This window comes from Alosa pseudoharengus, unplaced genomic scaffold (genome assembly GCF_046254945.1).
Source record: "Alosa pseudoharengus isolate Yale_2024_CS ecotype anadromous, Long Island Sound unplaced genomic scaffold, YU_APseudo_1.1 YU_APseudo_1.1_scf_3, whole genome shotgun sequence".
Lineage (NCBI taxonomy): Eukaryota > Metazoa > Chordata > Actinopteri > Clupeiformes > Clupeidae > Alosa > Alosa pseudoharengus.
This window is the reverse complement of record NW_027468718.1, coordinates 37912766-37926129: the sequence shown is the minus strand read 5'-3', so window position 1 is coordinate 37926129 and position 13364 is coordinate 37912766. Positions and strand designations below refer to the sequence as shown.

General features: G+C 37.7%; 2 protein-coding genes across 5 annotated transcripts in view; both read right to left on the bottom strand.

Annotated features, from left to right (window-relative positions):
• The window catches only part of vwa8 (von Willebrand factor A domain containing 8), an 833026-nt gene that overhangs the window by 141708 nt on the left and 677954 nt on the right, over positions 1-13364 (bottom strand). The gene's annotated exons all lie outside the window — the stretch shown is intronic.
• tnfrsfa (tumor necrosis factor receptor superfamily, member a) overlaps positions 1-13364 on the bottom strand; it is a 109072-nt gene that overhangs the window by 43784 nt on the left and 51924 nt on the right. For all 4 annotated transcript variants that reach the window (XM_076264215.1, XM_076264217.1, XM_076264218.1 and 1 more), the window contains exons 4-5: positions 7414-7525; positions 2858-2997 (exon numbers count right to left, since the gene is read on the bottom strand). In XM_076264215.1, coding sequence (XP_076120330.1) covers positions 2858-2997; positions 7414-7525 — 252 coding nt within the window. The remainder of the gene's footprint in view (positions 1-2857; positions 2998-7413; positions 7526-13364) is intronic.

Sequence of the window (13364 nt, the reverse complement as noted above, 5' to 3'; positions counted from 1 at the left end):
TTTCACACACATTAGTGAAACTATGTGAATAGAAGTACATTTTCCTGTTGAATTAAAAAATCCAATCGGATCAGACGTATCTTGTATACTTTCCCCTCTGCAAAGCTCTGAAAATGGCTATAAATTCATAATGTGAAAAGACATCATCACCTTTGAGGGCTTCTCATTCAAAAAGTATGTGACACAAATTCATCAGATTTTTTTCCTACACATATATGTATTATAAGGTCCTGTCCATGCATTAACTTTGGTTGTTATCATTTTCATATTTTCAGAGCATTTTTTTAAAATTGGGCTTGATTTTCAAAAAGCCTGTTTTCATCTTCTCATTTCACCACGTGGACAGTTAACAGGATTTTTTTTTTATTTTACCATATATCATTCTGTATGTGAGGATCATCTGCCCAAAATTTGGGCTTGTTGCTGAGTTTCTTCATTGAGATAAGAGTTTTTTTAAATATTGTCTATAAATCCACTGAATTTGTACTGGATCTGCAGTACCACTTTGCACCACATGTGGTGCTCTTTTAATACAATGGAAGTCAATGGAAGAGTAAGAGAGTCACTTGTTTGCTGCACATATCCAATCTAAATACACAGTTTATGGTTCATATGGTTCAAGTAAAAAGGGGTTTCTAAAATTCAGTGCATTGTCAGATGCAGAAAAATCAATACTAAAGATTTATCATCTTTTTACAAATGCCTCTTGGATCCACGAGTCCTCAAACCTTGTTATGAATACTTGTGATGGAAACACGCATGGGCATCTTCATCAAGTGAAATACCTTGATGAACGTTGAATATAGACTTTGCCTAACCAGCTGGCTAAAAATTATTAAAGTGCTCACATAGGCACTGATAGGTTGAAGCTGGTGTAGAAAACTCATTACAAAGATGGTAATTATGCTAAATTCTCTTGCTGCATGTATGATGACCAGTCAGTCTTATGTGTGTATAATTTACTTGATCAGTTTATTTTCTCTAAATAAGATTTATGTATGAGTAGTATGTTCTTCATGTTGCAATAATTATTTGGACCAATTCAATTATGAACCATAAACTGTGTGTTTAGATTGGATATGTGCAGCAAACAAGTGACTCTCTTACTCTTCCATTGACTTCCATTGTATTAAAAGAGCACCACATGTGGTGCAAAGTGGTACTGCAGATAAAGTACAAATTCAGTGGATTTATAGACAATATTTGTAAAAAAATCTTATCTCAATGAAGAAACTCAGCAACAAGCCCAAATTTTGGGCAGATGATCCTCACATACAGAATGATATATGGTAAACTTAAAAAAAATCCTGTTAACTGTCCACGTGGTGAAATGAGAAGATGAAAACAGGCTTTTTGAAAATCAAGCCCAATTTAATAAAAATGCTCTGACAATATGATAATGTTAACAACCAAAGTTAATGCATGGACATGACCTTATAATCCATACATGAGTGGGAAAAAAATCTGATGAATTTGTGTCACATACTTTTTGAATGACAAGCCCTCAAAGGTGGTGATGTTTTTTCACATAATGAATTTATAGCCATTTTCAGAGCTTTGCAGAGGGAAAATTACACAATATACACCTGATTTGATTGGATTGTTTAATTCAACAGGAAAATGTACTTCTATTCACATAGTTTCACTAATGTGTGTGAAATACCAAAAGAGCCAATAATGTCTGAAGTTGAACAAAAAGGATTGTTCACCACGATGCTTAAAATGACTTGAAACTTCAAAGGGCTGTAGTTTTGGAACCATTAGTGATACAGATATACTATTTAAGATTTATGCATAGGTTTGGTCTACAAACACCTGTGATTTTTTTCAGATTTTTTGGGAGAGGGTGACCTGCCAGCCACTGGGTGATTTGACACGGAATGACCCTATAGTCACAGGATATAGGCTCATATCTCAGCAATGCTTTTACGTATGGAAACCAAATTTTGTACATGGACTGAAGACCCATTCCCAATCCAATCCAAGCCAGTCCAGTCCAGTCCAGTCCAGTCCCAATGCAATACCAATCCCAATCCCAACTACTGTTCACTGCTTGGCCCCCACATTGCTGCTTGCAGCTATATTTAGCCTAGTTTTTGCTGTGTGTTGATCATCTCCAAACAAGCTGCGATTTTATCCCATGCTTATTTCTACAGGCTGTCTCTGATGTTAGGCTATGCCTTTCGCTCCTTAGCAGATAACTTTTGACGTAGCCTACGCATGCGTGTGAAATGGTTTCATGAGTTGTAAATGATATAGGCTATGGCTGTTTTATAGCGTGTTGGCATATAACATTTTGGCATGTAACATTTTAAATGAGTTATTGCAAGTTGTTAGGCTGCACCAGACTAACCTGTTGTTGATTTTTGTTTTGTTTCTTTCTTCTTTGTTTGTTATTTGTCGGAGCACCAAGTTTTGTACACTGTAAATAAATCTGCACCATAAATAACTCTCCACCCATTTTTACACAACGCCTGAACTTCATAATGTAACCAACTAATATACTAATAAGAACACAGTGTCCACAATTTAAGAATCTCCGAATGTTAAGTCACATTTCTCACAAAGTGGTCTAGAATTCTGTAGAAATGAACTTATTTCATTTGAATGTGACTTTATTTCACATTTGCACAAAGACGTATTCCTATATTGTATTTTTAAGTTTGAGAATTTGGCATTGCAGTTGGGTAAGTCACATAGACCATTCCAGTGTTTGTCTATGATTGTGTGTGTGCGTGTGTGTCTATATGTGTGTGTGTGTGTGTGTGTGTGTGTGTGTGTGTGTGTGTGTGTGTGTGTAGGCTACCTGTGAGGATGCCAGTGGCATTTGGGAACATGAGACATTATTACGTCTTACCTGCAATCATAGCAATGTGGCTGGAAAAATGAGTGGTTGCAGGAGAGTCAGTTGCTGAGTCTAAGGGAGGGTTGAGCTTCTCACAAATGGTGTTGGATGTTGGTGTGCATTTCTTCACCTCCTCCTCTTCTACCTTACACCTGCTCATAGATGGGAAAAGGAAGAAGTAGCTGGTAGCTGCTCTGAAATGTACACAACACCTCATTTGATCTTATATAATTTCTCAAATGATTGTACATATGATTCAGAGAAATGCACACACAAACAATTGTGAGTATGCCACTCTTTCAGACGTGCCATTTATAAATCACAAATTGTGAAATTGTGCACAGCTGAATGGTGGGGAATAGAGACATGACAGGTGGGGCGCGATGAACAGGAGGAAATTAGTTTCTTTGTGCCTATCTTTAATAACAGCTTTCTTTTTTGACAAGGAAGATCATAGATTAAAAAAAAAACAGCCACACACAAACATACGAGTCATAAACAGACTGACACTTACATTAATAACAAACATAGTGGAGAGTGCATGTTGATTTGGTCATTTAATTGACAACTTTATATCAGACAGTTATAAAGTAAGGCTAACTATTTGTTCATTCATGGCTTCATAAAATACCAACATCCCATGTAGCTGTTAAGAGTATGCAACCATTGGCCCAAGCAGTGTGAAATAACTCAAAAATAATAAAAGTAGAATTGCATAGGCCTAAGTGTAAAAGCTGAGACTTCCCACATAGCAAGAAGCTGGTCTCTGGCATTCTGCACATTCTCCAATTTGGCAATTTTGATCAAAACATATTTGAAAATATTATGATGGTCGTCAGTGGGTCAAAAGTGGTGGTCTTATAACTGGAAGCCTGATTTCACTATGTGGGTTTTTGCTCACAATTTGGTCCCCCTCACTTTGAAAATATCTCCTACGCCGCTGGTTTTCTGAGTATCAAAACTGCAGTTTTGGAGGAAATATTTGCTGGAAATATGTGTCTTATTACAGGAAATACAGTATTTTGGACACAACAAAACTACATTGTAGGCCAACTGCATAGTAGGCTACTGTACTTTACTGCAGAAATGCAGTAATTTAGACATGAAAATACTAAAGTACTGCACTGTATTGTAGTATAACTGCACTGTAAAAACTGCAGTTATTCTTTGTAAGGGAGGTTATTTTGTAGTAATGGTAAATGCTGCAGATGCTCAAATCTACATAAAACAGATATATTAATTTACTTTGAAATGACTAGGGCTAGTTTACAGCATGACATTTGTTGTGCATTTGAATAAACATATACCATGAAAAATAAAATGTTCATGGTATATGTTTATACTTCTCATCCAACCACAATCAAATTCACACTATCTGGATGGCGAAATTTTCCTGGGTAAGAAATTTACCTGGGTTTTTTTTTTTTTTGAGCGATGACAAGCCGGAATGAAAACAAGCCGAAATGAAATAGGAGTAACAAGGCTATTTTTAAAATTTAAGGAGTAGAAAGTATGGATAATTGCGTTTAACTCATTGAGTGCCAAAAACGTAATATTAGGTTTTTCCTTCCCATGCGTTGAGTGCCAAAAACGTAATATTACGTTTTTAGCTTTTTTTTTTAAATTACGAAACTAGACACTCTAACACACCTTATATGTGATTTTGGGAACTCTGTGATGAATGGAAATGAAATATATGCCGATCGAAAACTCATGAAAACGCACAATCTCGACATTTTATCTGGACATTTTATCATAACTCGGTTGCCGCTTTGGGTCGAATCAGTGACGCATGCACGTCATCTCAAAACCAGGCCATTTTCGTGGGTCTATCACTAGGTGGCAGTGTCGCTGATCACTTCCTGGAAAGTTTACAGGCAATACTTATATATTTCATGAAAGACGTTATATCTCCATTTCTAGAAAAAAAACAGCGATTTTGATGAAAACTAGCCACTGTTTAGCTTGGGATTTCTCAGGAACAGAGGCGTGTAGAAATACACGGTTTGCACCCACTGAGAGCTTAAAGTCTCACCTTTTAAAGCCATTGTATGTGTTCATAGCTATAACACAGAATATGCTGTGGCTGTACAAAAATCATCAACAATGGTCTAGATTGCTGGCACTCTAGGACAAAGCTTCCGAAAACAGCTTGGCATTCAATGAGTTAAAATGTAAGGAGTAGAAGTAAAAAGTCGGCTGAAAAATAATTACTCCAGTAAAGTATAGATAGATAGATTTCTACTTAAGTAAGGTAACAACGTTTGTACTTCTTTACTTGACACCTCTGATGATAGGTAGATAAATAAGACAGATAGATCCCAAACTTGAAATGAAATGTTTGCAGTTTCTGTTTATATTTTGTATTGTATTTGTATTGTACAACCCCAAAACAGAAAAAGTTGGGACATTGTGTAAAATATGAATAAAACTAGAATGTAATAATCTGCAAATCTCTTAAACTCATATTTAGTTGCAAAAAGGACACAGACAACATATCAAATGTTGAAAATGACAAATTTGACTATTTCATGGAAAATATATGTTAATTTCGAATTTGATACCAGCAACATGTTTCAAAAAAAGTTAGGACGGGGTAACAAAATGCTGGAAAAGTTGTGTAATGATAAAGAAAACAAAAGGAAGAATGTTTCACAACTAATTAGGGTAAGTGGCAACACGATTGGGTATGAAAAAGCATCCCAGAGAGGCAGGGTCTCTTAGAAGTAAAGATGTAGGGGGTATTCATCACACACATGCACAAATGATGAAACAATGTAATTGTAATGCTTCTTAACATGACATGACGTATTTGGGGAGTTAATCATCTACAGGACATAATATTATTAAAACATTCAGAGAATCCAGAGAAATCTTGCAAACAAGGGAAAGAGCTGACAAACAAATTGGATGTCCGTGGTCTTTTGGACCTCAGATGTATGGGCTTAGGAAAACCTCGGTCTTTGTGCACAGTTTGATACTCAAGTCAAAAACTGCAGCCAAAATTGTAACAGCTAAAATTGTATTGAGACATGATACAGAAAATACCACCCTCTTATCTGGGCCTGAGCTTGTTTAAAATGGACTGAGGTAACGTGAAAAAGGGTCCTGTGGTTAGACCAATCAAAGTTTGCCATTCTTTTAATAAATCATGGATTCCTCTGGGCTAAAGCGGAGAGGGCCTATCCAAGTATCCAACCTATCCAACTTGTTTTAGTGCTCAGTTCGAAACCCAACATATATCACGGTGTGGAGGAGCATTAATGCCTACAGCATGGGCATCTTGCACATTTGGCAAAGCACAATCAATTCTGAATGATGTATAAAGGTTTTGAGCAGCATATACTGCCATCCAGGCAACGTCTTTTTCAGGGACGACCTTGAATATTTCAGGAAAACAATGGCAAAAGGAATTCTGCACATATTTAAATAGTATTTCTCCATAGAGGAAGTGTCCAGGTGCTAAGAGGGCCTGTCTCCAGATTTATCAAATTAGGTGCATAATGGAATGAAAAACATGCTAAGAATACCCCATACTGTTCAGCAACTGAAATCCTATATCGGGGAGTAATGGGACAACATTTCCTTCCAAAACCGTAGCAAATGGTCTCCTCAGTTCATAAAAATTTACAGAATTTTGTTAAATGAAAAGGTGAAGCTGCACAGTGGTAAACATGCTCCCGTCCCAACTTTTTTTTAAACATGTTGCTGGCATCAAATTCAAAATTAACAAATATTTTCCATGAAATAGTCCAAATTTTAATTTTCAACATTTTATATGTTGTCTATGGGCAATTCCATGGAAAATTATGTTTTTTGTAACATCCATAATGCCAATAAAATGTGATGGTATAGTATGATGTGAATGATAACATGAAATTTGAGCATTTGCTATTTTTTGGCTGAAGAATGTACATGAGAAAAAATGCACAAAAAATGTATGTTATCATTCACATCATACAAATGCAAATGCATTTCACTGGCGTTATGGATGTGACAAAAAGTAAATTTTCCGTGGAATTGCCCCTATGTCCTTTTTGCTGCTAAATATGGATTTACGATACTTGTATATTATCACATTCTGTTTTTATTTGCATTTTACACAATGTCCCAACTTTTTCTGTTTTGGGGTTGTACTTTATATGTGTTCTCCATGCCAACAATGTTATTAAAATGATCAAATGCATTCAGTGGCACTCATAATTTCTCTTATTTTCACCGGAAAAAATTTGGCTAGTGGAAATTCTGATACTTTAGAAAGTTACCAGCCATTGGCTGGTGATCAAAAAAGTTCATTTAGAATCCTGGTCATCAGCATAATGTTACTCTATCAAAGCCCCATTCTGTGTTTTCATAGTATAAAATAGGCTCCTCAATCAAACTGTTTAATTCATCAATGGTCACCTTATTACATTGGAAAATGCACTAAAGGAAAACTTTACATTTGGACCTGAAAGTAATAGAGGGGCCCAGATAGCAAAATCATATTGTCATGGATTTGAGATTGAGAATTTCATTCAAATGTACACTCTAAATATACAGGATACACAGGGTATAGAAAAGCTCACCTAGTGCATTTTTTGCACACCTCACAGGCTTGGTCTGGCACACAGAAGAAGCCGGTCTTGCACTGACACTGTGTGTCCCTCCTACTGGAGCATGGCTCAGTCACGGTTTGATCTGTGTGCATGAAAGAAAGAGAAAAGGGAGGGAGAATGAAAGAGAGGGAGAAAGAGAAGACGAACAGAAGGACAAAATCAGGGCCAAAGCAAAGCCAGATACTTTCCTTCAACAAGGGTTGAGTGACTCAGGAGACTCATGGCTTGTGGGATTTTAGACAATGTGGGAAATCTAACCCCCTCTCTGTGGAATTAAGGTCTCCAAATTCACAGGGACAAGACACACCCTCCACTCACTGTCCTGCACAACCCCCCTCCCCCCCCAAACACTGAGAGAGAGAGATAAAGAAAGAGGCGCATGAAACAAAAAAGAACACAAGACCCCACAAGACCACACCCTGGCAATAGAACAAGAGCAGATCCAATTCCCACAGGTCAGACATCTAGGACAGGAAATTCTAAACTTTGGTGTATTCAGGCTTTCAACATCTCTGAAACAAAATTTTACAGATGCCTACAGATTATGACAGTGTACAATACAGTATTTATAATCAGACCATTGGGCTGAGATGATGTGTGTTTGGGAGAATCTGCTTCATACTATAACAGCCAGTTATATAAAATTAATATAATTTGTTGATGGCAATAGTCTGTCTTCATTTCAGTTGATTTAATGGTAAATGAAAATATCCAATACTAAAAATGTATTTATTTACCTGACGCTTTTATCCAAAGTAACTTACAAATGGACTGACATTCAAGCTGTAGTGCAGAAGACATTTTACCTTAATAGCAAATGGAGACAAATGCAGGTTCTTTTTTATATTTTAAGTAGGGGTGTGCATACTAAAAATTAAACATATGTAAACAACCTAGTGTTAACCAACAGTTCTTTGGTTATTTGCGTTACCAACACTACTATTTTGAGGGTGCATTATCAAGAACATAAGGTGGATAACTATGTGTCCCTAGCAATGAGGTGGTCTTAATTTGACTGTGAATTTGGTGGTCTCCCTGTTATTTATCTGCATTGTGTAAGCTACACCAAAGTCCTTTTAGGCAAGTCCCTCCACTCGGCGACCATATCTATTGTTATGTCCTGGGGTTGTTAAGAAGACATCGTTTTTTCCCAGTAAACTGTTATCTACCATTGCTCCATTGAGATTGAATGGGATTTGGCTAACTAGTGGTGGTTTTGCTAACAAAGTCATTGCTAGTTGTCTGTTGCCCTCATTTGTTGCTCTGTGTCTCACCTGGTTGCCAATTGCTGGTAACATTGCCCAAAAAAATGTCCCGTTGTATCATTAGCTTTACAGTTAGCAATCACATTTTAATTAGAGAGGGACAAAGAATCAAGCTTGAGTATGGATGAAATATCTCATAGCCTACCTAGTGAGAGGCCTGACCCTGGTGAGTGGTACAGAGCTCGTCAGATGTTTTGACGCAATAGGATAATTAAATGGTGGTTCCCACAGTGATCACATGATTGCATGAAGACTCATGGGTAGCCTATGTGTTATTTGAAAAATGAATAGAAAGCATATTTTCTACCTTTTGTTTATGTAGGCTATCAACGTTTTTTCATTTTTGGAAGAGGAAAAAAAATGCTCCAGATTAATTTGACCCCCTGCAGTCCCTTAGTGCAGTGTTTTTCAACCACTGTGCCGGGGCACACGAGTGTGCCGTGAGAGATCATCAGGTGTGCCGCAGAAAATTACCCAAATGTCACTCACTGGTCCAGAAAAGCAACTGTTGCATCAAAGAATTTATAACCACATGCTCTCATTGATTGTATGATTGCACTATTTGTGGTCTGCAGGTATTGTACAACGGGGGCCCCATATCCAGTATTCACAGAATCATCACATATCCAGTTCATAACAACAATTAAATTAGATATAGTCACCTACAAATGAAACAGAGGGCGCTTGTTTTATTGAGCAGGTCTTGCATAGAAGCCGGCCATATCTGTGTATTACAATGTTGTTGGCGATTTAATACTATCTAGCGACGTTTTTAACAGGCTACGCAATAGAGGCTTAGACAACTATGACCTATAACTTGACTAAAACCGTGCAAAACTGGAGGTAGCTACACCTGTTATCTGAGCAGTCTGTAGCCTATGTCCTCATTTTGCGAATGCGAGGACGATATGAGCCTGTTGCATTTCGTTAGATATCCGAGTCACGCATAATGTTTGAAAACCACTGGCTCGTAATCACAATAATTTAACACACGACAGTTGGATACTTCATCATGTCCCCATGCCTACATTTTGGTGAGTAGCATAGAGATTGTTAAAAACAATAAAGTATGGCTCTCCGTTTGGGACATCGAAAACTTATATTTTTAATAGGGTAGACTACCGTCGGAGATGCTGACTTGCAAAGGCCTCGGGATAACATTGTTATCTCCACTATCATCAGTCAATGCCCCCTTGAAGTGGGGAATGAAAGAAAAAGTTTGAGAACCACTGGCTTAACAAGTTACCTGCAGTCCAGTTACATGTGTTAAAAACGTAATCAGCCAAATTGACTCACTTCTTAAGACCCTTGGTATGGTGTTACAACGATGTGGAGTCGAAATGTAAATTGTTAGTATGGTTTTAATGTGTAAACAGACCAACCGCGATTTTGCAATGAAGTGAATGGAGTCATTTTAGGTACTACTTTCACGAGGTCTGTAGTTCTGTCAAAATGTATCTTATCTTAGAACAGACTACATGGTTATCTTCCTTAGACTTCGTAGAATTTGGAGGCGAAATTCGAAGTGTAAATATGGTTTTAATGTGTAAACAGAACAACCGCGACTTTGCAAGCTAGAAAAAAGGAAGTGAATGAATGAATGGTTACTGCTTTTCTGAGGGCTGGCGTTCTCATAAAATCGACGTAATCTTTGAAAAGACTACCTGGTTATCTTCCTTAGACTTCGTAGATGTAGTTACTACAATTTGGAGTCGAAATTCGAAGTGCAAATATGGTTTAAATGCAGAGCCGGACAGTAACGGAGTACATTTACTTGAGTACAGTACTTGAGTACAATTTTAAGAGATCTGTACTTTACTCGAGTATAATTTTTGGGGAGTACTCATGACTTTACTCAAGTACATTTGAGAGGCAAATAATGTACTCTTTACTCCACTACATTTCGATCCATAACTGTGAGTACCCGTTACTTCTTAAAAAAAAAAGGAAAAAAGAAAAATCTCGGAAACCCTCAATTTGTTGTTTCCCTCTCAAACGTGATTGGATGGTGCAGGCACCACTGATTGGGACAGCTTATCAGCAATCACCTTCAGCTTTCCGCCAAAGTCAACTCCATGGTCAGATTTAGATAAGACACAAAACCATGGACGAAACAATGGATAAAGACGCAGCAGGTCCATCCCGGGAATGTGCCAACCTCTGGCCCCACCTCGCCAGACTATTTCAATTTTCTGAACAAGTTAATGATAGTGTTCGCTTCAAGTGTTTCAATTACAAAATAGTATTTTGTATTTGAAATACATATTTTAAATACATGTATTAGAAATACTGCCCATCCCTGGCAACATGGTAAAAAGATGAAAATTACTGGATTTTACTTTCAATTCCTTTTACATTCTCCAAGGTATTAACATTAAAAATTTTCATAACTCCATGTAGGACGTTTCTGTACATAAATGTAAGCACTGTGGCAGTAGTAATGCCATATTTAGAAAATGTACTCTTGTACTCTTGATACTCAAGTACTTTTAAAAACAAGTACTTCAGTACTTTTACTTAAGTAGACATCTGACTGTTGTACTTTTACTTGTACTTGAGTAAAATTTAGCAAAGGGTATCTGTACTTTTACTCAAGTAATTAAGCTGTGTACTCTGACGCCTGATGTTTAAAATATGTTAATGCATGGGCACAGTATTATTGCATACAGTAATGGGCTATCAGTAGTATGTAAACAGTTCATGTGTTATGTGATTTACATAAACTAGTAAACAACAGAAATGTTAAAAGCTGGTATTGTGTTTCCTGAATTCTTACATTCAGGCATTCAAATGAAATGTAATTAAATAGCATATATATACTCTATCAGTGTATGATGCTTGCATGACGGAAACATCCCAAAACAACGGCACCCATATAATTGCTGTTGTTTTGAGAAGTATTTCTCATGCAAGCATCATGCAACAATGCAAAAACAATGAAACTATTGTAGGCCTAATTATATTTTACATTAGTAAAGCAGTACTCTGATGTGCATGCTTTCACAAACGTTTGTGAACAATCTTAGCACTTTAAACATTGACTGTTTTGAAGTGCATGTATAGCAATATAGTATGAAAATAATAATAATTGTGATATTACAATTTGATGGGGGGTGGGAGGAGGGGGTGGGTTCATGTAGGTGGGCCCTATGACCCCAAAGTATGCCTTGACTGGACCTCAGGTCAAAGAAGTTTGGGAAAGGCTGATGTAGACGACAAAGCAGAAAGGAGGCGTTGTGTGATCATTTAAACAAGTTTTATGACAAGGTCGATGAGGGTGGGAAAAATCGTACATTTCTGTGCAAACTTTGCCCGCACATCAGTCACATTGTCTTTTAAGAAAATGCAGTCGGTGCATTTTTCGGTTCCAGCAGCCAACAACCTCAGAACTGACCCTTCAGGCCTCTCAGGAGGCGCTGGCCTTCTAACCTAGTGACCACCATAGCAACCAGCATGATTGCCCTAGCAACCAGCATAGCAACCACAATATTTATGTGTTTTAGCTTATTGGATGTTGCGTTAATGCAGATAACTTTTGATCCGTGTGCCCGATTTTCATAAATGAGGTACCGTTGGAATCCTTGGATGAGGCCGAGTTCCATGCCCCTGATCAAACCCACTCTTGCAGTTCCTCGGAACCGCAATTCTAGTTTATTATTCCTTTTCACCCACTTTTTGTACCGACTACTGGTCCCAGACCGTTTGAGCTATCGGCGCGGTTCCAACTCCAGAAATTCAGGCCCGAACCGGTGTAGGGAGCTTGTTACTTTCGTGTCGCTCGCCCTTGTCGTTTTCGCGCTATTCCGGTTTTTCTGCGTTTTTCGGCCCCATTAAAATGAATGGCGGAATGTTCAGGATTCTAATTCCGATTGTGACATCACAGCTCTAATTGTTTAAGCTTGCACCTGGCAGAGTTCTAAGCCATCTGGCACTGTCTAATGGGCTGGGCTGGGCTGGGCTGTCTGTGTATATGAAGGTGTGTGCATGTAACTTTTGACCCGTATGTCCGATTTTCATAAATGAGGTACCGTTGGAATCCTTGAATGAAGCCCAGTTCAATGCCTTGCCAGCACCAAGTTCATGTTTCACGCTCTGCCATCTTTTTTTAAAGTGAATCCATGTTCATACAGGTCATTTAAAAAATAATAAAAAATTCCCAGTCCATTCAGCCCAGTTCAATGCCCAGCTAGCTCGATTCAAACTTAGTCATGTATACAGTTGTATAGATTATAACATTGAGAAACACACATTTATACAGATATTATGCATATCCACGCAACACTACTATTCAAGTTAAGTTACTCATCATTGCCCGGCAAGAAGTCCACAATCAATTCAATTGTTTTGCCACGATCTGTGGAGCTTACAGACAACGTTAAATTACTATAGGTTCTGTATGCTATTTAAAACCAACCTAACGATGAGTCCCTTCATGACTGTGTGTTGCAATGCATTCTGGGTGCTGTGCTGTGATTCGACGGCTCGTCACCTGACCCACCAAACAACGATGCTTGAACTAAACGTAGAGTAAAAATAAATCGCTACCAAGGCTCCAAATAGCAACACACTTACACCGTAGCATAATGAGGGTATCTACATGTAAACCGAAGCATTGAGAACTGTGTAAGTCTACAGGCAGTTTATTAAAAAGAAAAA